Below are 25808 nucleotides of genomic sequence, written 5' to 3'. Positions count from 1 at the left end.
TACATTGGTCAAATTATGGAAAATTAAAATGTAAAGGGAAAATTTAGTGCTCCATGGAAGTGTGATACTCCCTGAAGCAGCCTATGCAGAGGCCCGGATTATCTGGGCAAGTGTCACACTGATACGTGGTGTCCTTCCGCCTCCCCTTCTTGTGACACACTCTGCATCTTTTCTGGGATCGTCCCGACTTTCCACTGTGGGGGATCACACCTGGAAAGTGCTGGCCTGGGACAATCCTGGCGCCTACAACTCCTGACCCTTGGGAACTCAGGCCTGATCTTTCCCGGTCAGCAAAGATCAGGAACCTTAGGACTTCTTCTTGGTACTGGAGGAATGTCCCTGTGTTGCCAGCGTACTGGGATAGTACAAAAGCGTTGTACATGGCAACCTGTACCAAGTAGACCGCAACTTTTTTGTACCATGCCCGTGTTTTCCGCATGGCGTTGTATGGCTTGAGGACTTGATCTGAGAGATCAACTCCCCCCCATATACCGATTGTAGTCCAGAATACAATCGGGCTTGAGGACCGGTCCCGCGGTACCTCGCACAGAGACGGGGGTGCTGCCATTCCCATGAATAGTGGTGATCATAAGGACATCCCTCTTATCCTTATACTTCACCAACAACAGGTTATCATGGGTAAGGGCACGGGACTCACCCTTGGGGATAGGCGTCTGGACCAAATTTAGAGGTCCCACAAGCGGACGGTCCCACAAGCGGACGTGGATCTGGCGGCAAGGGATGTGAAGAGAGGGATGCTGGTATAAAAGTTATCCACGTACACGTGGTAACCCTTATCCAGCAATGGGTGCATAAGGTCCCAAACGATTTTCCCGCTAACACCCAGAGTGGGGGAACAATCTGGGGGTTCAATACGGGAATCTCGTCCCTCATATACTCTAAACCTGCAAGTGTACCCGGAGGTACTCTCGCAGAGTTTATAGAGCTTCACGCCATACCGCGCCCGCTTCGAGGGAATATACTGGCGGAAGATGAGTCTCCCCTTAAAACTGATGAGAGACTCATCTACCGAGAGGTCCCTGAGCGGTACATAGGCCTCCAAAAATTTGGCCCCAAAGTGATCGATGACCGGCCTCACTTTGTAAAGCCGGTCATGGGCGGGATCACCTCGGGGCGGACATGCCTCATTATCTGCATAATGCAGGCATTTCCGAATCGCCTCGTACCGCTTCCGTGTCATCGCCATACTGTAAAGCGGGGTCTGGTAGAGGACGTCCCCGCTCCAGTAATGACGGACACTTGTTTTTTTGTCCAGGCCCATATGCCACGTGAGGCCCCAAAATGTCCTCATTTCCGCCTGGCCAAAAACGAATCTGGGTGGTGGGCAATGAACTGCTGGGCGTACAAGTTCGTTTGCTCCACCAGTTTGCTCCACCGGCGGGGAAGTATGTAGTGTGGTGCTTGGTGTAATACTTTATATAACGGTGTGTGATTATCACTCACACACCGTTATAATGGAAAAAAATAAAAAAACACGCTGCGGCCAAAAAAAAAAGGGGTGGCGCACGCAGCGCCCTGAACCCCTAATAGGTCCCGGGTGACACTGATCACAGGACCCTAGGGGCCTATTAGGGGGTCAGGTGGGGGGGGGGGGGAATTATTTTTTTTTTTTTTTACTTTTAGGTTACTTTTACTTTCAGTTTACCTACCTTTCCCTAAGGGACACACTTTCCCTGCACTAGGGGGGCAATCTTCTCCTGTGAGGGGGCTCTGGATCATAGAGGGGGGGTCCCGGTCCTCTTCACACAGCTTTGCCCGCTTACTGAACTCGAGCGAGCCGCGCGCGCAAAGCTGCGTGAGAGGTCCGTTAACCCCTCCTCTGCCGCGCTGCTATTGGCCGGACGATCGCCGGCCAATAGCAGCGTTGCTGGGGCGGTGACAGTATTGTCACCGCTCCCAGCAACCGAAGGTGATTGGCGGTGTATCGTACACCGCTGATCACCTTCTTTTTTGTGGGTCATCGGGACCGAAGTGACCCGAATACCCGGAATCGGAGCAGATCGCTTGCGTGATTTCGCAAGCGATCTGTGACGATCGCCGATATGTGGGGGTCCCGGGACCCCCCTCGGCGTCTGCCCTGGATCCCTGCTGAAGGATTTCAGCAGAGATCCGCTTCCGATCTCCGCCGGGTGAGCGGTGGGACCAGGAAAAGACATGACGTATGCATACGTCATGGGTCCTTAAGACCCAGACCTGAAGAGGTTAAACATGAAAGCTGAAATCTGGTTGCTATGGGCAATTGCTTTTCTGCACAAGGTATAATATGTCTCCCTTCATATGCTTATTTTAGTAGGTAAAGGGGATAAGCAGCTTCAAATTTGCTTGGCGACATTGTATTATTATACAAGATTGTAGATGTGCACCATGTCTGTTTTTCTACCCGAATTCACACTGTGATTTCTATCCCCTCCTTTTTCTTTGTTTTAACATGTGCTGCACTCTTCCCCACCCCCTCAGCCCAACCCTATATAAGCAGTAGTTAGCTGCACATGGGCCATTTCTTTCCTAGCAGCCTCCCAGTCTGACTGGGAGAGCATGGTAAGTGAGCTATTACATCCCTGTTCACACTGGTGTGGTGCTGTGCGGTGTCCGTTGCTGCTGTGGCGCCGTGTCTGCGGGGGGGTGCGGCCCATAGACTGGTTTGAGTGGCATTGGGGCCGCTCTGCCGGTGGGTCGTTCCCCCCCTGTGGGCATTGGCGTCGCGGCGGTGGTGGTCGCCGCCCAGTGCTGCGCCATTTTATGTTAGGGACCCACTCTGGATAGGTGGCCTTGACGTGGAGAGTGGGCTTGTACTTTTTGATCAAAAATGTATACTAACAACCTGTTAGTTTTTGATATTATGCTGGGAAGCAATCAGATCATTATACAAGATTGTAGATGTGCACCATGTCTGTTTTTCTACCCGAATTGACATTGTATTATTGTTGAATGTTAATATCTGATGTGCATGGCGTCTTTAGAAGAGGTTACAACATTGTAAGGAGACTATATTTGTTAATAAGATTATAACAGTATGATTGTAATCCACATCATTGTCATAACAAAATATGCTACTATAGCCAGTAAGATGGCAATAATGGTATCCCTATTATCAGGAACTTACCATGCATGGTCTGCCCTCCCAAATAGAGCATTTCAAAAGAAATCTCTGACCTTTAGTACTGACTAATTATACAGGAATGCACAGATTTTATAACCCTGTTTATTTAATATAGGAATGTCTTAACCTATTCCTTATAGCTGGCCTAAATGTATGGCATGGCTGCCTGGAAGTTAAAGCGTACCTGTCAGATCCCACATAAAAAATTGTTAATATGTTACTCAGTACCTAATCCTGATCATGTACATCATCAAATTTTATGCCTCTAACACCTATATTTATTATAAAAGTAAAGGTTTTCATTAGCTCACAGTGTTAGAAATGCCATACACTTACATCATGCCTGTGCAGGATACCTATGAAGCGCACAAGCTAAGGATAATATATTTTAGTAACCCATTGCCTTACTTTAAGAACCCCCTTCAATTTCTCTCTCTCTCTATCTCTCTCTCTATCTCTCTCTCTATCTCTCTCTCTCTATCTCTCTCTCTATCTCTCTATCTAATAGATCAGTACATTTAATTTAGATTGAAGATATCCGAGACCTGAGCCCTCAAACATCCCCATAGGCAGAAAAAAAAAGGTTTAGAGGGTAGACATTTAAAAAAACTATTATTTTACTAATTATGTAAAGATGAGTAATGTTGTAGTCAATGTCATTGTCCCACAGAATAAAGATAACACCAGGAGGTGCACTGTGTAGAAATGAACCCCCAATCCTATACCCCCCCCCCCCCCCCCCCCCCCCCCCCCCAAGCTGAAAAATGTCAACACATTTTGATAATTCTGGGCCATTAAATGAGTGGGGGAGATTTATCTAAACCTGTGTAGAGGAAGAGTGGTGCAGTTGTCCATAGCAACCTGTCAGATTGCTTCTTACATTTTTAAGAAGGCCTTTGAAAAATTAAAGGGGTACTCAGGTGCTTAGACATCTTATCCCCTGATCACGGGAGTCCCGCCACTGGGGACCCCCGGGATCTTGCATGTAGCACCCCGTTTGTAATCAGTCCCCGGAGCGTGTTCGTTCCGGGTCTGATTACCGGCGACCACACGTCCGGCGGCATGTGACGTCGTCACGCCTCCGCCCCATGTGACATCACGCTCCGCCCCTCAATGCAAGCCTACGGGAGGGGGCGTGACTGATTACAAACGGGGTGCCGCGTGCAAGATCCCGGGGGTCCCCAGCGGCGGGACTCCCGCGATCAGGCATCTTATCCCCTATCCTTTGGATAGGGGATAAGATGTCTATGCACCGGAGTACCCCTTTAAGGAAAATATCTGGTTGCTCTGGGCAACTGCACCACTCTTTCTATACACAGATTTTGATAAATCTCCCTCTGTTATTAAAATATAGTATAAGAGGCTTGCGTTCAGTTTGCTGAATTCTATGTCCCTAGCATATCTAAGAGCATAAGACTGATTTTTGCTGATTCTCTTTTGTCACTGCAGCTTGGATTTAACATCAGAGGAGGAAAAGCATCCCAGCTTGGTATCTTTATATCAAAGGTATGGCTATAGTACTTCATATGAGGCGTTATTGTGATTATGAAAGTTGCAAGCTTTGGGGAAACATTGAATCCCCTAGAAGTGAACAGCAGAAGTCAGGAAACGTAGATGAGTATTAAGCTTCCCTTGACAGGCTGTGAGTTCAGGCACAACAACCACAGCAGGTAAATGAAAAAAATTCAGATACCAGGTCACAGCTGCTGGTCCTTCCTGAAAGGAGAATATCCTCTTGGATGTATAATGCTTAGGAAGAATGAGACTGCCATCACGTTCTCAGAATAAAGGGGATACCAGACCTGATGAAGGCAGCAAGCCTTGGAAATGTGTTGTCAATTTTTAATGAACTTTTAACAGATTATACACAACAAGGAAGCAATTACGTGCACTCGCTGCATGTACTGTATTCAGTCCTGGAGGCTGAAGTTACCGGGGGATATCCATGGATGTCATTGAAGTGCTCGAAGACAACGCCAGCCGTTTAGCACGGGGTACTGTGCGAAACGGCTTGCGTTGCCTCCGAGCACTTTGGTGACATCCATGGATATCCCCCACTAACTTCAGCCTCCAGGATTGAAGACACATTACATGAGATGAGTGCACGTAATTGCTTCCTTATTGTGGATGCTTCTTGATCTTCACACTTGGGCTGTTTTCACACTATGAGCATTCATCCGTTATTAAACGTCCGTTTTCTGTGTAAAAACGGATGTATAATAACGGATGAAATAACTGGTACTAACGGCTGAATAAATAAATATTCATCCGTTAAGACCCGTTATAACATCCCTCATGTATGGCCGTAACACCTCTGCCAACAGACTCCCACAGCCGGGACTACTACTACTACTCCCATCATGGAACAGACTTCTTTCCATGATGGGAGTAGTAATTCCCTGGCTGCGGGAGTCTGACGGTGGCTGGGGAGGCTACATTAGTGTTTGTACTACTACCCCCATCATGAAACAGAGTATGTTCCATGATGGGGGTTGTAGTACGGGCTGAGGGATTGCTCGCATCGGGTTTCACTGCTGAGACCCAATGCGATCCGAAGTTATTAACCTGTTAAGGAACAAGGGCGTACGCCTTTGCTACATGTTACTTAAGGACCAATGGCGTACCCGTACGCCCGTGGGAATTTCGGTCCCTGCCGCGCACTGGGCGGGGACCAGACAGGGGTGACTGCTGATATCTATCACCAGGCACCCCGTGCAAATGCCCAGACAAATACTACTGAGTTAGGTAACAGAACCTAACTGAAGGTTTTCCAACCAGTGTGCCTTCAGCTGTTGCAAAAGTACAACTCCCAGCATGCACTGTCAGTACATGCTGGGAGTTGTAGTTTTGAAACAGCTGGAGGTTTGCCCCCCCATGTGAATGTACAGGGTACATTCACACGGGCAGGTTTACAGTAAGTTTCATGCTTCAAGTATGAGCTGCGGCAAGTTTTTTGCCGCAGCGCATACTCCTAGCGGTAAGCTCACTGTAAACCGCCACCAGTGTGAATGTACCCTAAAAAACACTACACTACACTACACATAATAAAGGGTAAAACACAACATATACACCCCCTTACACTGTCCCCCCAATAAAGATGAAAAACATATTGTACAGCAGTGTTTCCAAAACGGAGCTTCCAGCTGTTGCAAAACAACAACTCCCAGCATTTCCGGACAGCCACTGACTGTCCAGGCATGCTGGGAGTTAAGCAACAGCTGGAGGCACCCTGTTTGGGAATCACTGGCGTAGAATACCCCTATGTCCACCCCTATGCAATCCCTAATTTAGTCCTCAAATGCGCATGGCGCTCTCTCTCTTCAGAGCCCTGTCGTATTTCAAGGAAACAGTTTAGGGCCACATATGGGGTATTTCCGTACTCGGGAGAAATCGCACTACAAATTTTGGGGGGCTTTTTCTCCTTTTACCCCTTATGAAAAAGAAAAGTTGGGGTCTACACCAGCCTGTTAATGTAAAAAATAAAATAAAATTTACACTAACATGCTGGTGTTGTCCTTTACTTTTTATTTTCACAAGAGGTAAAAGAAAAAAAATTTGTAACGCAATTTCTCCTGGGTACGGAAATACCCCATATGTGGGCGTAAAATGCTCGGCGGACGCACAACAAGGCTCAGGAGTGAGAGTGCACTATGTACATTTGAGGTCTAAATTGGTGATTTGCACAGGGGTGGCTGATTTTACAGCAGTTCTGACATAAATGCAAAAAAATAAATACCCCATTTTGGAAACTACACCCCTCATGTAATGTAATAAGGGGTACAGTGAGCATTTACTCCCAACAGGGGTCTGACAGATTTTTGGAACAGTGGTCCGTGAAAATGAAAATTGTAATTTTTCATTTGCACAGCCCACTGTTCCAAAGATCTGTCAAACTCCAGTGGGGTTTAAATGCTCACTGTACCCCTTATTAAATTCTGCGAGGGGTGTAGTTTCCAAAATGGGGTCACATGTGGGGGGGGGTCCACTGTTCTGGCACCACAGGGGGGCTTTGTAAACGCACATGGCCCCTGACTTCCATTCCAAACAAATTCCCTTTTCAAAAGCTTAATGGCGCTCCTTCTCTTCTGAGCATTGTAATGCGCCAGCAGAGCACTTGACGTCCACTCATGGGGTATTTCCATACTCGAAAGAAATGGGGTTACAAATTTTGGGGGTAATTTTCTCCTATTACCCCTTGTAAAAATGTAAAATTTGGGGAAAAACCAGCATTTATGTGAAAAAATATTTTTTGTTGTGAAATACCTGTGAGGTGTTAAGGCTCACTCTACCCCTTGTGTAGTTTCCAAAATAGTATGCCATGTGTTTTTATTTTTATTTTTTATTTTTTTTTCCTGTTCTGGCACCATAGGGGCTTCCTAAATGTGACATGCCCCCCAAAAACAATTTCAGAAAAACTCACTCTCCAAAATCCCATTGTTGCTCCCTCCCTTCTGAGCCCTCTACTGCGCCCGCTGAACACTTGACATGTGAGGTATTTTCTTACTCGAGAGAAATTGGGCTACAAATTTTGAGAGGATTTTTTTCCTTTTACCTCTTGTAAAAATTCAAAAACTGGATCTACAAGAACATGTGAGTGTAAAAAAATGAAGATTTTGAATTTTCTCCTTCACTTTGCTGCTATTCCTGTGAAACACCTAAAGGGTTAACAAACTTACTGAATGTAATTTTGAATACTTTGAGGGGTGCAGTTTTTATAATGGGGTCATTTGTGGGGTATTGCTAATATGAAGGCCCTTCAAATCCACTTCAAACCTGAACTGGTCCATGAAAATTTGGTGAAAAATTGGAAAATTGCTGCTGAACTTTGAAGCCCTCTGATGTGTCCAAAAGTAAAAACATGTCAACTTTATGATGCAAACATAAAGTAGAAATATTGTATATGTGAATCAAAATATAATTTATTTAGAATGTCTATTTTCCTTACAAGCAGAGAGCTTCAAAGTTAGAAAAATGCTAATTTTTCAATTTTTTTTATCAAATTTTGGAATTTTTCACTAAGAAATGGTGCAAGTATCGACAAAAATTTACCACTACCATAAAGTAGAATATGTCATGAAAAAACAATCTCGGAATCAGAATGATAGGTAAAAGCATCCCAGAGTTATTAATGTTTAAAGGGAAAGTGGTCAGATGTGCAAAAAATGCTCTGGTCCTACAGTGAAAATTGGCCTGGTCCTTAAGGGGTTAAGCAGGGGAGCAGGCAGCAAGGTCCGCAACCCTGCGATTGTATAGTGTGTTTTAACTCTCATTCTTTATTCCACCGCGAGGAGCCCTGAATTAGTGCTGGACGGTATACCTGTTCATACCGAATAATTAAATTTTTTTTCCTGTATGATATGAATTTTTCCCATACTAATGTCACCCGCAAGCTCTGCTCTCTTTGTCCTCCTGTGAGTTGCGGGCTGCCGGCGCTGGAACTCTGTACTACATATTCCTTGTGCCAGGGCTGCAAAAATAAACTTTAACTCTCCTTCCTACATTCCCCCATTGCTCCGGTAACGGCCTCATGCTGGGGATGGGAACGTCACAGATCCGTCAGCCTATCACAGGCCGCAGCGATGTCCCGCCTCGGCCGGTGATAGGCTGAGTGCACTGTCATGTAAGGAGTCGGCCTGAGGCAGGACATCACTGTGGACGGTGATAGGCTGACTGCTCTGTGACGTTCCCATCCCAGCATGAGGCCGTTACCGGAGCAATGGGGGATTGTAGGAAGCAGAGTTAAAGTTTATTTTGTTTATTCTTGCAGCCCGGGCACAAGGAATATATAGTACAGTACAGATTTCCAGCGCCGGCAGCCTGCAACTCACAGGAGGACGAGGAGAGCGGTGCTTGTCGGTAACATGATTAGTTCCCCGATGTGGGGGACAGCACAGCGCAGGGCTCGGCTGATAAACCTGGGGGGGGTTAGAGAAGCATACTGCCCAGCTCTACCCTGAATGGCCGATACTGAGGAGCCATTCAGGGCTCTCAGTGGGAGATTAAAAAATGACCATTGTGAGTAGCAGCGGGGGCCATATGTATGTTAAAAGTGCTGTGGGGGGCAAGATATATAGTGCTGCAGGGGGGGAGGGAGCAGACATATAGCCTATATATCTAGCCCCCCAGCGCATTGATAATATGCCCCCTGCAGCGCATTCATAAAGATATGACCCCCCACCGGTGCATTAATAAATATATACCCTGGCCGGCGCATTAATAAATATATACCCCCCATAGCGCATGTATGATGTACCCTCCGCAGCTCATCTATATACATATGCCACTGCAGCGCTATATGTGAAAAGCATTCTAGCAGCAGCTTCGGCCGGCCCAATGTTGCTGATAGAAATACTTTTCATACATAGGGCTGCGGCAGCATATGTATATAGATGTGCTTTGGGCAGATAACGCTATATGTCTGCCCCCCCAGCGCTTCTATATACATATACCCCTGCAGCGCTATGAATGAAAAGTATTTCTATTAGCAGCGCATAGTGCCAGCAGCCGGCTGCTGGCACTATGCACTACTACAAATAGATATACTTTTCATTCATAGCGCTGCAGGGGTATATGTATATAGAAGCGCTGGGGGGGCAGACATATAGCGTTATCTGCCCAAAGCACATCTATATACATATGCTGCCGGAGCACTATGTATGAAAAGTATTTCTATCAGCAACATCGGGCCGGCCGATGCTGCTGCAAGAATGCTTTTCACATACAGCGCTGCGGTGGCATATGTATATAGCTGCGCTGCGCGGGGGGCAAGTAATACATGCGCTGCGCGGGGGGCACGTAATACATGCGCTGCGCGGGGGGCACGTAATACATGCGCTGCGCGGGGGGGCACGTAATACATGCCCTGTGCGGGGGGCACGATTACACGCTCCGGGGACTGATTACAAACGGGGTGCCGCGTGCAAGATCACGGGGGTCCCCAGCGGCGGGACTCCCGCGATCAGGCATCTTATCCCCTATCCTTTGGATAGGGGATAAGATGTCTAAGCACCGAGAACCCCTTTAAAGACAGTGACAAAATGGAACTTATCAATTGAGTCTTTCCATTGTTCCTGTAAAATGTATTGCATTCAGCAAGTAAAACATTGCACTGATTTGACCTAGAAGAAAGTGTGTGCTTATGTATATATGTGTGTAGGTTTGTATGCTTGAGCAGGTGCTGCTAAATGAAATCACAAACCTTTACTTGTCTTTTCCATAGAGTAAACTGTGCTGGCATGTAAGTTGTGGGCACAGCCTCCTGATTCTCCCTTTGTCTCATCGTGGCATTCCAGTTGTTATGACTTCTCAGGACCTTTTGTGCAAAGCAACCAATACATAGGAAGATCTCTTACAGTAAATAACTAGATGTCCTCCTTTATTCATATGTAGCTGCACATTTATCTATATATGGGTATGTTCACACTGCAGAATCTCCGCTCACTGAATCCAGCGAGTGGAGATTCTGTCTGCCGGCCGCCGATTATACTTTGGCGGTAGGACCGCGCGGCACTGCGACTTCACCATTGACGGCTATGCAGTGCTCGCAGACTTTCGCGCTAAGAATGAACATGTTCTTTCTTTGAGCAAAACAATTTCAGCGGCGGAAGTGGGCGACTAAAAAACAGCGTGAACGGGTCTCGTGGAAGACCCATTCACACTATGGTAACGTTCACTGCGCGGAATTCCACGGGAGTTCTGCAGTGTGAACATGCCCTAATTGTGTTTTTTTTTTTACATTTATTTATTTATTTATTTTTTATCTGTAAATATAATAGTATTTTACCACTTCATGGTGGGGAACACACACTAAATAGGTGATGACTTTGTGGTGACATATTTCACAGATCTGCAATACTGCTGTGGTACCATACCTTATCTCTGTATGCCTCTGATTTGAAAAGTTTTATTTCTCACAAATTGCATATCGTCTTATGAGAAAATTATAGAATTGCATACCGTATTACAGAAGCATTGCATCTAGAGGTGCATATAATGCCTCAACATCGCTGGACTCAGCGTTTGCGGATCCAATGTTGAGAAATATATAGGGAATTTCTGTTGTACAGGGACTGTGTTCATGACCCGGTAATATATGACTGTTTTTATTTGTGTATATAGAGACATCTTTCAATCACAGGGAAAGCCATTGGGGAGCCAGCTGTCAGACACATGCGAGGGTTTCATTTATAATGTCTAGGACGGCATGAATGTTGTAACGCTTTTCCCTTTTAGGAGCAGCATATAGCAGTTTTCACAAGCTATGAGACTGCCAAAGATTGCCAAGTACAGAACCCAGCTGTTTGTGGAAATTCCATATACAATTAATGCAGCCATGGCTAGTGCTGGGCGGTATACCGGTTCATACCGAATACTGAAATTTTTGTCCTGCACGGTATGAATTTTTCCCCATACCGCAATACCGGTTGGGCCCCTCGGGAATGAATCATCAGCCCAGCGCTGCGCTGCGCTGTCCCCACATCGGGAAACTAATCGTATGTGACCCGCGAGCGCTGTTCTGCCCCCCCCCCCAATTAATTATCAGCCCAGCGCTGCGCTGTCCCCATTGGGGTAAATACTCACATATCACCCGCAATCGCTGCCCTCCTCGTCATCCTGTTTGTTATGGGCCGCAGGCGCTGAGACTCTATACTGTACGCTGTATCCCTATGACCGGGCTGCAAAAGGTAAACAAAATAAACTTTAACTCAACTTCCCCATCAGTCCGGACCAGCTTCCTAGGGAATGGAACGTCGGAGAGCCACCAGCCTATCACCGGCCGCAGCGATGTTCCGCCTCTGCCGGTGATAGGTTGAGCACACTGTCATGTAAGAAACCGGCTTCTTACATGACAGCAGGCTCAGCCCATCACCGGCCGAGGTGGAACATCGCTGTGGCCGGTGATAGGCTGATGGCTCTCCGTATTTACCCCGATGGGGACAGCGCAGCGCTAGGCTGATAATTAATTTGGGGGGGGGGGGGGGGGGAAGAAATACCATTATATACCGTGGCACCACCATAAGTTACAAAAATACTGTGATACACATATTTGGTCACACTGTCCAGCCCTAGCCATGGCCCCTTTCTCATGATTGGTGGGATCTAATCTGTTGGATACCCCTTAATCCAGTGTTTCCCAACCAGGGTGCCTCCAGCTGTTGCAAAACCACAACTCCCAGCATGCCCAGACAGCCTTCGGCTGTCTGGGCATGCTGGGAGTTGTGGTTTTGCAACAGCTGGAGGCACCCTGGTTGGGAAACACTGGATTAATCAGATGCATATCCCCTATGCTGTTTTTAGGGGATAACCTTTTATATGACAGTAGGTTATCAGGTTTATTCTGAGTTTAATCAACTGTTTCAAGATATCTTACGTGTGCAACTTGAAAGATGATGAAATCATTTGAGGTAGCTGTGATCTTTGTTTGTATAGGTCATCCCAGACTCAGATGCTCATCGTGCAGGGCTCCAGGAGGGAGACCAGGTACTTACTGTCAACAATGTGGACTTCCAGGATATCGAACACAGCAAGGTACTGGAAAATTAACTGATGTGCTGAGAATTGACTGTCAGTATTGGGTTCACCTATATACAGTATGGGAACAATAAATACATAATCACTTAGAAAAAGCCATTATTAGTGTATATTCACATGTCTAGGTAGTGGCACAGCAGTAAAGTGCAGTATTTTCCATTGAAGAAATAGGGCGTGATACAAGCTTGAGGTTCCAATAAGCCTTTGAACTTTGTTATTATGCCTTTTGAATATAATTTACACATATACAAATAATACTGAGTAAGCGCAGGAACATGGTTATTATATTGGTACTACATGTCCCATACACATGCAGGGCTGCATTTAGAAATCAGCTGAATGCCACAGAACTAGACTGACATGACACACCTTGTTTCATGGCTGAGATCCTGGAAGACACTGCACCTTTTTAACCCTGAATAGGCAAGATCTTTAGAGGCATCACTTATAATTATACACTTTAATGTACTCATCATTAATATTACATTCACATTAAAATGCAGGTTGTAGTCTCGTTGTAATTGGAACATTCTAATAAAGTTCACAGAAGTCTACGGTATAACTTTAAAAAAATAAAAATTTTATTCCTTTCTTTAGGCAGTGGAGATCTTGAAAACTGCCAGGGAAATCTATATGCAAGTCCGTTACTTCCCATACAGTGAGTATTTAGCAAACATCAATGGCTCAATATATATATATATAAAAAAGCAGTTTGTCTTTAACCCCTTAAAGGGTACCTTTCATCAAAAAAACTTTAGATATATTATAGATTAATGTATGCAGAATAACTTTCCAATAGCATGTTATTAAAAAATATGCTTCTTTCTATTTAATTTTCCACTTTGAAAAAAAGACCACTAGGGGTCTCCCTACCAGTCCTTTTTTTATAGATTTCAGACTCATGCAGGAGTCCTAAATCTCAGACTGCATCCGGGACACAGACAAGCGCAACATTGCTCCCTGGCAGTGAGCAGTGGTGAGTTTTGTGTGTGTTCCGGATACAGTCTGAGATTTAGGACTCCAGCATGAGTCTGAAATCTATAAAAAAGGACTGGTAGGGAGACCCCTAGTGGTCACTTTTTCAAAGTGGAAAATTAAATAGAAAGAAGTATATTGGAAAGTTATTCTGCATACATTAGCTATAATATATCAAAAGTTTTTTTGATGAAAGGTACCCTTTAACGACAATAGACATAAATGTACGTCATGGTGCCGTGGTACTTAACGTACCATGGCGTATATTTACGCTCCGCCATGACCACGAGCATCGGACTGGAGCTCGCGGCAGGTCCCAGCTGCTATCAGCAGTCAGGAACCCGCCGGTAATGGCCGCCCGCCGGATGTCCGCCCTTAACCCCTCAGATCTGCTGCAGTGCGGTCCTTTACATGGATGATCGGATCGCCCGCAGCGCTGCTGCAGGGATCTGATCATCCAGAGAAAGTTCTTTTTGTTTTTGGATTTCTTTTTTTTTCTATCCACAGTGCTCTCTGCTGACACCTCTGTCTGTATCAGGAACTCTCCAGAGCAGCATAGGTATTCTATGGGGATTTGCTCCTGTTCTGGACAGTTCCTGATACGGACAGAGGTGTTAGCAGAGAGAACTGTGGACAGGAAAAAAAAAAATCCAAAAGAACTTTCTCTGTAATATACAGCCGTTAATAAGTACTGGAAGGATAAACATTTTTTTTACTAGAAGTAATTTACAAATCTGTTTAACTTTCTGGCACCAGTTGATTAAAAAAAAAAAAAAAAAAGTTTTCCACCGGAGTACCCCTTTAAGTGTTCTAACTCATAATGTCTGTCACATACTATGCAGACATGTCAAAAGACCCCCAACGATCTGCAAGGCAGTGCGTTTCACTCCCCAACATGCCTCCATATGAAAGCCTATGTGATTTCTTACATTTTTGTAAACCACTGCATTTACCAAAAATTACTCCTTACTGCTGAAAAAAAATTTGTATTGGCCACTAGGTGTCTCACTTCCTCTACAAATTGCTGTCCACTACCTGTTGTCTAGCCATCTCTAGCACCAGAGAGATCATGACAGAAGATTTAATAGTGTTATACACAGAAGCAATCCTTTCTGTGCTACAGGGTGTTGCATTTGCTTTAGTTTTTTAGATTAGGAATTTTTTTTACATAACACAAAGCAAACCCATATGCAGAGAAATAAACTGGAAAAAACATCTATTCAGAGGGGAACAAAAAGGGAGAGAACCAAAAGTACCCCTATACATGCGGGATGGCATAATATAGCATCCAATACCCAAACTATAGTCAAACAGACTGTTTAATAAAGCAAGTGACATGTAAAAATATGTAGTATTTGAAGAAAAGCCTGAGAATTGGCTGCAATAAAAGGGGAAACAAATAGAGGGAAAAAGAATGGTGGGATATTATGAAAAAAATGACATTCTAAGAATTAACCTTGTTAATTGTTTGCTTTCCTTTTCTTACAAGGTTTTTAGTATTTCAACTCTTTCATTGGCTGCTAAAATATTAATTGGTTCCAGAACACGGTATTGTGAAACCATTGTATGTTGAGACCATAACTCAAAACTAGCATTTGGTTTCAAAGTTCCAAAAATGTCAACCCAATGCAAGAAAAAATTTAAATAAGAGAAAAAGATAACTACGGTAATACAGATAAAACTAGGCTTTACAAATAAGAGACTAGAAGCTATAAATTACTTTATACATAGAGGGCAGGAGGGTCCTGTACAGTACACAGTATACCTGGGATACAAATGAGCTGCCCTCACCTGGTGTCCAAAGGGGCAGCTAGTCCTGGCACAGAGAACCACTCTATACTATAGGGAAGCACTACCAGACAGCAAATCACTGCATGCACTTCAGTTTTACCAATCCCAATCCCCATTCTCATAGGTTGCATTGTCCAGCTCTTTGCTCAAGCCACGGCTTTAAACTCTTTCTGGCAATGTATGTTGAGTTTGGTTTAAAGTTACAATGGTCCGGGAAAGAATAAAACATTGTAACCTGAGGCCATTGTAAGTTGAGGGATCACTGCAGGTATGTTAGTGTTTCTTTTATATTATGGAAATTTGAAGTCTAGAAGTGATTCAGTTTGGTACATTAGACTTAATAACTTGTAACCTGATTTTGAAAGGGAATCTTTCAGCTGTATTTGCTGCTAAGAGCTGGAGACACTGTAGGAAGCAAGTTGTACATTTCCTCAAGCTGATGGTGGTTGCCAAACTTATTAAACCAGACAATTGTCAAGGAGGTATATATAAAGGAAGTACAGAAAACACGAGGGTTCTGTACCCAAGCGATACTGTTAAGTAGAGTCGGTAGGCCAATAGGTAGACAGGATGCTTTTTTACAGGATGCTTTTTATTTCGTACATAAAAAGTACAACTGGACAACGCGTTTCGGCATGCTATCACGCCTTCCTCAGGTCCACAATGAGGGACGTGCACAGACATTTTAGAGGGCAGGGGCTCAAGTGAAAAAGGGCACAATCCTGAAGTCAGCCTCAGCAGCCTGTACTTATGGAGCACTGATAATGTTGATCAACGCTATGTTATGGCCCAGTATTGTTCAGTGTTTGCAATCAAAAGATTTCAGGTATTAGTCTCCTATGGGAACTAAAATATAGTGAATAAAATGTAAAAAAATATATAAGGTAATAAATGTGAATAAGCCCCTCTCTTAATAAGTTTGAATCTCCCCCTTTTCCCATAAAAGTTAAAATAATAATGTAAAAAAAAATAAACATAAATATATGTAGTATCGCCACGTGCGTAAATGTCTGAATTATTAAAATATAATGTTAATGGTCAATGGCATAAACATTTAAAAAATGCCAAAGTCCATAATTACTGATTGTTGGTCAATTCATGTAGCAGAAAAAAATGCATAAAAGCAAACAAAAAAGGCCCACGAAAACAAAATAAAACCTATATAAATTGGGTATTGCTGTAATCGTATGGACCAACAGTGGAAAGATAACTTGTAATTTTTACTGAAAAGTGCCCTGCATAGAAACAGAATCCCCCAAGAGTTTAAAAAAAATGGGGAATTTTTTTTTTCTTTTGCCTCGTAAATAATTATCTTTTTTATGCTTTTACCGATGGCCACCACACAAATATATGCTTATTATGCTAGAACATGCAAGAAAAATATATAGTGTTCCCTCAACATACGATGGTAATCCGTTCCAAATGGACCATCGTATGTTGAAACTAGAGATGAGCGAATTTACAGTAAATTCGATTTGTCACGAACTTCGACTCGGCAGTTGATGTCTTATCCTGCATAAATTAGTTCAGCTTTCAGGTGCTCCGGTAGGCTGGAAAAGGTGGATACAGTACTAGGAAAGTCTCCTAGGACTGTATCCACCTTTTCCAGCCCACGGGAGCACCTGAAAGCTGAACTAATTTATGCAGGATAAGCCATCAACTGCCGAGCCGAGAAGTTCGTGACAAATCGAATTTACTGTAAATTCGCTCATCTCTAGTTGAAACCATCGTATGTTGAGGGATCCGTGCAATGTAAAGTATAGGACAGTGGTCTACAACCTGCGGACCTCCAGATGTTGCAAAACTACAACACCCAGCATGCCCGGACAGCCGTTGGCTGTCTGGGCATGCTGGGGGTTGAAGTTTTGAAGCATCTGGAGGTCCGCAGGTTGAAGACCACTGATATTGGAGGTTATACTCAAGTGTCCCCGCCGCTCCCGACTGTCACTGCTCGTCACCGCTGCCCTGGATGTCGCCTTCCATCACTGTCGCCGCATCCCTTGGGTGTCCCCCGACGCTCCGGCAAGGCCTCTGCTTCCCCGGCATCCTCGCTCTCCGTCGCCGCCATCACATCGCTACGCACGCCGCTCCTATTGGATGACGGGATGGCGTGCGCAGCGACGTGATGACGACGATGGAGAGCGCCGAGAATGCCGGGGATCCCGAAGAGGACGCGCCGGAGCCCTGAGGACAGGTAAGTGATAGTCAGCGGACCACACGGGGCACCGTAAACGGCTATCCGGTGGCAGCTGAAGCAGACTGCGCTGCCGGATAGCCGTTTATGCGATGGCCCCGTCATACAAAAGCATCGTATGTTGATGCTGCCTTCAACATGCGATGGACTCTGAGAGTGATCGCATGCTGAAAATATCGTATGTCGGGGCCATCCTAGGTCGGTGTATGTGCAAGGAGAAAGAAAGCTAGAAATTATAAATATTTACACACTACATTAATAACCTGTACAAAATAGCATAAAACAATGTTTGCTTCCAGTCCAGAATGAGGAGGGTGACCATGGTGGGACATTACAGCTTCATCAGGGACAGAAATTTTGTGCACACAGACGGAAATGCATTTTAGCAGTTAGCAATTCCCTAGTTATATCTTTTACAGGGAAAGCTGGTGGACAACCAATATGCTTGCTATGACACATAAGCAGGACTGTAGACCTCCAGAAGTTGCAAAACTACAACTCCTGTGCATGCTGGGATTTGTAGTTTTGCAACGTTTGGAGACCACTGATGTAAGCAATCAACAGGTTAAGCCTCAATGTCAGAGGTCACTGCTAGAAGCTGACCCCTGAACAGGTCCGGACTCACAGGAAGAAGTAACCTTCTCACCTTCCACTTCCCAGCTGTATGTGGTCACTGCCTCCATGGCCCACGGTACAGGGGGGGTTCAGAGAGGGAGGAGGTTCGGGAGCTCGGCAATGCTCGATCCTCTATCTCCTCTATGTATCATCATTCAGCCCTGCACTCGGCAGCAGCAGTGATAATGGGGGTATTTATCAAAGGATTTATGTGTCTTTTTTTAACGTAACTTTGGCGCAATACTTTGGCGCAGTGTCTTTTTGCGCCAAAGTTTGGCGCATCTTCTCCATTGTCATTTTTACAACTTTCTCAAAATCACACGGTCCTGTGTGTGATTTTAACTTTAGTTAGTAATTCATCATTTGCGCCAAAGATCGATCCCCATTCAAGTCAATGGGTTTTTTCGTTTACCCGTTATCACCAGTTATAGCCCGTCATGACTAACGTACGTTAGATGTGACGGGAGAAATAACGTGACATGCACAAATTTTTCGCCCATCACAATTAACGGACGTTATTTTTAACATTGAAGTTTATGGCCAACGGAGGTTAGTAAATACAACGGTTAATGCCCGTTATTATAACTGAATTTATGGGAGTAGTAATTCCCCGGCTGTGGGAGTCTGCAGACAGCTGGGAAGGCTACATTAGTGTTTGTACTACTACCCCCATCATGGAAGTCTGTTCCATGATGGGGGTTGTACAGGGGCTGAGGGATTGATCGCACCGGGTTTCACTTCTGAGACCGATGCGATCTGAAGTTATTAAGCAGGGTAGCGGGCGGCAAGCTCCGCAACCCTGCGATGTATCAGTGTTTCAACTTTCATTTTTAAATCCCCCGCGGGGAGTCCTGAATGGCCGGTACTGAGGAGCCAATCAGGGCTCTCAGCAGGAGATTTAAAAATGAACATTGGGACTGGCAGGGGCCATATGTATATTAAAAGATAGATATATACAGACTATATATGTCTCTCCCCCCCCTGCAGCGCTTTTAATATACATATGGCCCCTGCCAGTCAGCAGCATTAGATATGACCCCCGCCGGCGCATTAATAAATATATACCTACCCCCCGCCGGCGCATGTATATGTGCCCTCGCAGCGCAGTGCTTCTATATACCTATGCCACTGCAGCGCTATGTGAAAAGCATTCTAGCAGCAGCATCGGGCGCCCTATGCTGCTGATAGAAATACTTTTCATACATAGTGCAGTGCGGGCATATGTATATAGAAGCGCTGTGGGGGGGGGGGGGTCAGATAACGCTTTATGTCTGTCCCCCCAGCTCTTCTATATACATATATCCCTGTAGCACTATGAATGAAAAGTATTTCTATAAGGAGCTCATAGTGCCGGCAGCCATCTCCTGCCACTATGCGCTCCTATAGCGTTATCTGCGCCCCCCCCCCCCCACAGTGCTTCTATATATATATGCTGCTGCAGCGCTATGTATGAAAAGTATTTCTATCAGCAGCATCAGGCGGCCAATGCTGCTGCTAGAATGCTTTTCACATATAGTGCTGCAGTGGCATAGGTATATAGAAGTGCTGCGCGGCTACATGATAGATGCGCTGCGGGGGGGTCATATCTAAGGCGCTGCTGAGGGGGCTAGATATAGAGGCTATATGTCTGCCCCCATGCAGCGCTATACATCTTGCCCCCACAGCGCTTTCAATATACATATGGCCCCTGTTAGTCACAATGTTCAATTTTAAATCTCCCACTGAGAGCCCTGATTGGCTCCTCAGTACCGACCGTTCAGGGCTCCCGCGGGGGATTTAAAAATGAAAGTTAAAACACACCGTACATCGCAGGATTGCAGAGCATGCCGCCCACTTCCCTTCTTAATAACTTCAGATCGCAATGGGTCTCAGAAGTGAAACCTGGTGCGATCAATCCATCAGCCCCTGTACTACAACCCCCATCATGGAACACTGTTCCATGATGGGGGTTGTATTACAAACACTAATGCAGACTCCCGCAGCCAGAGAATTACTACTCCCATCATGGAAACAAGTCCGGTCCATGATGTAGTAGTAGTAGTCCCGGCTGTGGGAGTCTGTAGGCAGAGGTGTTCGGCCATACATGAGGGATAACGGGTCTTAACGGATGAATATTTATTCAGCCGTTAGCACCCGTTATTAACCCCTTAAGGACGCAGGACGTAAATGTACGTCCTGGTGAGGTGGTACTTAACGCACCAGGACGTACATTTACGTCCTAAGCATAACCGCGGGCATCGGAGCGATGCCCGTGTCATGCGCGGCTGATCCCGGCTGCTGATCGCAGCCAGGGACCCGCCGGCAATGGCCGACGCCCGCGATCTCGCGGGCGTCCGCCATTAACCCCTCAGGTGCCGGGATCAATACAGATCCCGGCATCTGCGGCAGTTCGCGATTAAAATGAACGATCGGATCGCCCGCAGCGCTGCTGCGGGGATCCGATCATTCAGAACGCCGGACGGAGGTCCCCTCTCCTTCCTCCGTGCGGCTCCCGGCGTCTCCTGCTCTGGTCTGTGATCGAGCAGACCAGAGCAGGAGATGACCGATAATACTGATCTGTTCTATGTCCTATACATAGAACAGATCCGTATTAGCAATCATGGTATTGCTATGAATAGTCCCCTATGGGGACTATTCAAGTGTAAAAAAAAATTTCAAAAAATGTAAAAGTAAAAAAAGTGAAAAATCCCCTCCCCCAATAAAAAAGTAAAACGTCCGTTTTTTCCTATTTTACCCCCAAAAAGCGTAAAAAACTTTTTTTTATAGACATATTTGGTATCGCCGCGTGCGTAAATGTCCGAACTATTAAAATAAAATGTTAATGATCCCGTACGGTGAACGGCGTGAACGAAAAAAAATTTAAAAAGTCCAAAATTCCTACTTTTTTAATACATTTTATTAAAAAAAAAATTATAAAAAATGTATTAAAAGTTTATATACAAATGTGGTATCAAAAAAAAGTACAGATCATGGCGCAAAAAATGAGCCCCCATACCGCCGCTTATACGGAAAAATAAAAAAGTTATAGGTCATCAAAATAAAGGGATTATAAACGTACTAATTTGGTTAAAAAGTTTGTGATTTTTTTTAAGCGCAACAATAATATAAAAGTATATAATAATGGGTATCATTTTAATCGTATTGACCCTCAGAATAAAGAACACACGTCATTTTTACCATAAATTGTACGGCGTGAAAACAAAACCTTCCAAAATTAGCAAAATTGCGTTTTTCGTTTTATTTCCCCACAAAAATAGTGTTTTTTGGTTGCGCCATACATTTTATGATATAATGAGTGATGTCATTACAAAGGACAACTGGTCGCGCAAAAAACAAGCCCTCATACTAGTCTGTGGATGAAAATATAAAAGTTATGATTTTTAGAAGGCGAGGAGGAAAAAATGAAAACGTAAAAATTAAATTGTCTGAGTCCTTAAGGCCAAAATGGGCTGAGTCCTTAAGGGGTTAAACGTCCGTTTTTTACACAGAAAACAGACGTTTAAAATAACGGGCGAACTTCATAGTGTGAAAGCAGCCTAAGACTCATTATTAGTGGCCTAAAATGGCCAGCAGCTGGTGCACATCAGAGGGGATAAGGTGCTACCTCCCCACCTTTGTGAAGATTTTGGTTTACCCAGCAGGGGACAGGAGATTGCTGGTATGATCAATCTGTGTAATCTTCCACAGTGTCCTGTGTTTCAGTCGAACATTTATAAAAAACTACAGAAACTTCCACTGATCTACTGCTCTCAGCGTTTCCTGTTCTTTGCACCGACATGCAGGAAATGCCCACTTAGCCAACCAGGACATGAGGTGGATAACGGCTGGTGTCACGGATTGGCTAAATGGGCATTTCCATTGTGTTGGGACAGAGGAGAGAAAGTGCGGACATATGGGAATGGCACTAGCTGCGGATCAGTTGCAGGCGAGTACAAACTTTGTTTAACTGGCACCCAGGGCACTTCAATATTAAATTTATCTTCCAGAGTATCCCTTTAAAGGGGTACTCTAGCCCTAATACATCTTATCCCCTATCCAAAGGATAGGGGATAAGATGTCTGATCGCGGGGGTCCCCTGCAATCTGTCATTCAGCACCCACTTTTGCGAGCTCTCCGCAGCACTTGAGGCTCAGTGTGCAGCATGACTACTACGGTATTGTGACGTCACTCCCTGCCCCCTCAATGTAAGTCTATGGGAGGGGGTGCCACGGCCACCACGCCCTCTCCCATAGACTTGCATTGAGGGTGCGGGACATGACGTCACATGGGGGGGGGGTGGAGTTGTGACGTCACGATACTCTGGCCCTGTGGTCATCACTCTGCACACTCTGAGCCTCCAGTGCTGCTGAGAGCTTGCAAAGGTGGGTGCTGAATGACAGATTGTGGGGGTCCCCAGCAATCAGACATAGTATCCCCTATCCAAAGTATTAGGGCCAGAGTACCCCTTTTAAGTCATGGGAAGAAATATCCTATTTATTGAAATATAAACATATATTTTTTTAGTTCAGACATGGAATTTCTTGGCTGCTATCATACAGAGGTTTTCTAATGCTAAGAAAAAGGAGTTGGGCTATTTTCCAGGATATAAGTTCCTGTTTGTTTAGCTTTTACCAGTAGCAGAACATTTTGCATTAGTTCCACTATAACATCTTTGCCTTGTGAGAACATTTCTGCTCTTCCTAAGATTTAGCTTTTAGTGGTTGTCAAGTGTGCATTAATGGGGTGGACTAGAAAAGGGACATATAGGGAGATTTATCATAACCTGTGCAGAGGAAAAGTGGAGCAGTTGTCCAAATTAATCAGATCGCTGCTTTCATTTCTAAAATGATCTGATTGGTTGCTGTAGACAACTGCTCCACTTTTTCTTCGGACACAGGTTTTGGTAAATCTCTATAGACCCTACTTGTAGAATTTCCAGTAAGTTTTGGGCCCTGTTCTGTTTTTACGTGAGGAAGTTCTGTACCAGAACTTCTGAAGAGGATTTGGACTCTGGCAGAAGATTAATTATACAGGGTAATAGTGCGGGTTATGCTGATCACCTTTCAAAATCCATTGCACTGCTCCAGACATATGTAGACAGATCCCAATCTGTAAATGTCTTTGTGCACCATTTCACCCACATTGGCCCGGTGATACAGCCCCTTCATAGGAGTTAGAAAGATTATTATCAGGGGCTGTATCACAGAGCAATACCACAGAGGGTGTGGAAATAAAAAAATTTAAAACTTGTCCAAGGGACTAAAGCGGAACACAATCTACTTGTTCCTCAAGAAAATCCACTTGTCCTGGTAGATAATAATTTCAACCAAAATAGTCTGTAAATAAGGTCTTTTAGTTGTTGCACTTAGTTTTTTCCTCCTCGTCCTATAATAGCCATAACTCCTAGTTTTCCATCTACAGACCCATGAGGCTTTTTTTTTTGCAGGGCCAAGTATACTTTGTAATTACACCTTTCCACAACTTATGCTCTGAAACATTTCTGAGGTGAAATAGAAAAAAATGGATATTTGAGGTTTTCTTTTTTTCACCATTAACCTTGTGGCAAACTTACATATTGTTGATACTTTAGGTCGGTCTGATTACAAACACCAAATTTGTTTAGTTTCCATCATGTTTTATAAACTTTTTTTTAACCTTTTTTAATTCCTGACCCCCTAACATTTTTATTTTACTGGGCTGTATGAGGGCAAATTTTTTTGGGTCGTAATATGCTGTTTGTATCGGTACCATATTGGGCATTGATCGGACTTTTTGAACACTTTTTTTTTTTTAACGCCATTTACCTTGCAGTATATAAAATGTATTTTTTTTAATAGTTCGGACAATTACGCACACGCCAGTACCAAATATGTTTATTTTTATTATGCTTACATATTTTTATATGGAAGGGGGGGGGGGGTGATATGAACTTTTAATATGGAAGGGGTTAATTGGCGTTTGTAAACTTTTAATAAACTTTTTTTTAGGAGGAATCGTTTAGATTCCTCATACAGATCAATGCAGTTCTATTGAACACCATTGATCTGTGTTCATTAGCCAGGCTCAATCAAATGCAGAGGTAGACAACCAGGGATGGTTAAAAGATCCCTTTAGACACTGCTGCCAACTTTGACAGTGGTGATCTTAAAGGGTTAATAGCTGGGCTATTAGCGGTGGCCCCGGCTACTGAAATCATGCTCGAGTCATGAGCCCACTCCATACACCCTGATTGCCGGTGTGAGGTGCAAACTTGCGTCCCATGCAAGTCTGCATCCGATCCTCACGTCAGTGTGCATCTCACACTTTAAGTCTTTCAAAAAAATAAATAAAAATTAAGTCGGTCTGGCCATGCTTGCCCAATACAGGGCTTAATCTATGAAAAATTCACTTGCCCGGAACTACATGTCCCAGGCGTCGGGTGAAAGGATTTCCGCATCTCTGATAGCCATCAGGGAGAATGGTGCACAAATAGGCTAGGGAACGCCCCTAGTGCCCCAAGAAGATCATTTGCATTTTAGGATTTGTCTAGATCTCTTGGGACTCGTGCAGCGAATTATGGAAAGGTATTGTGCATTTAAAATCGGTAACACCCACACCATTAACCTTTTTATAATCAGGATTGTGGTTTGTCACTGTCATATGTTCACACTATACAAGCAACAGAACATGATATAATTTTTTATTTTTTTTTCCCCCTCTAGATTACCAGAGACAGAAAGAACGAACTGTTCACTAGTGTCGTATGTTCCTCTACCTCTGCCCTCCAAATGATTGCTAAAAGAGAACTTAACCCCCCAGATCTGGCTCCTGGAATCATGGGTCTGTCACCATTGGGCATGCTTCTGTAACATACTATCTTATGCTGTTTAGCACAGTGTTTGATAATCTGTATGGCACACCATTAAACTTTTAATTGACACTATAACGTTTACTATCAGAAATGTGTGAGTAAAAGTCAATTTACTGATCCCTGGTATGAGTTGATCCTTAAAGAAGCACCTTGGTACTTTTATTTTTGATAGATATCGTACTAGACTGAATAAGATGGAGCTTCTGTATACTGTACTATTTTAGTTAATGTTTCAATTATGGGTTGTCTGCCATCTTGGTGCTCCTTTTCTTCTGGTACAGCCTTTATTTCCCATAATACTTCTGGTTTATCAGAAGGGGTGGGATCCCTTAGTCCTATAGAAGTGAGAGGGACAGCAGTTCTAGGTCAGTGATGTTACTCTCACTGCAGAGTCTCTTACGGTGGGTTCACTTCACAATTTAACCATCCTACTTTTTCTCACTATTTTTTACTTTCAAGCCGTACAAAACTGTATGCCAAGTCATAACCATTGACTTCCATTGAGTAACCATATGAAACACATGCATCAGTTTTGATCCGCATTCGATTTTTACCGATTTTATATCGGGGTAAAATAGTGGTTGACCAGGATTTTTATGCCCAGATTCTAAATCTATTTTACTGTATTAATCGGATGGTAAAATCGTGATGTGAACCCACCCTTAGTGATTAGTGGTTTTCCTGTGTCCCTGACTGGTAGAGAGCGGTAACAACATTTGGCTGCTCTTCCTGACTGGAAAACTAGGCTGGGC

General features: G+C 44.3%; 1 protein-coding gene across 13 annotated transcripts in view; it reads left to right on the top strand.

Annotated features, from left to right (window-relative positions):
• The window catches only part of PDZD11 (PDZ domain containing 11), a 47524-nt gene extending 22393 nt beyond the window's left edge, over window positions 1-25131 (top strand). For all 13 annotated transcript variants that reach the window (XM_056538364.1, XM_056538356.1, XM_056538366.1 and 10 more), the window contains 4 exons: window positions 4571-4627; window positions 12551-12649; window positions 13250-13310; window positions 24908-25131. In XM_056538364.1, the coding sequence (XP_056394339.1) occupies window positions 4571-4627; window positions 12551-12649; window positions 13250-13310; window positions 24908-24942 (252 nt within the window). In that variant the 3' untranslated portion in view covers window positions 24943-25131. The remainder of the gene's footprint in view (window positions 1-4570; window positions 4628-12550; window positions 12650-13249; window positions 13311-24907) is intronic.
• Window positions 25132-25808: the final 677 nt, after the last annotated feature.

Source organism: Hyla sarda, chromosome 9, assembly GCF_029499605.1.
Source record: "Hyla sarda isolate aHylSar1 chromosome 9, aHylSar1.hap1, whole genome shotgun sequence".
Taxonomy (NCBI): Eukaryota; Metazoa; Chordata; class Amphibia; order Anura; family Hylidae; genus Hyla; species Hyla sarda.
Note: the sequence above shows the minus strand (reverse complement) of the source record. Positions and strands in the feature narration are given on the sequence as shown.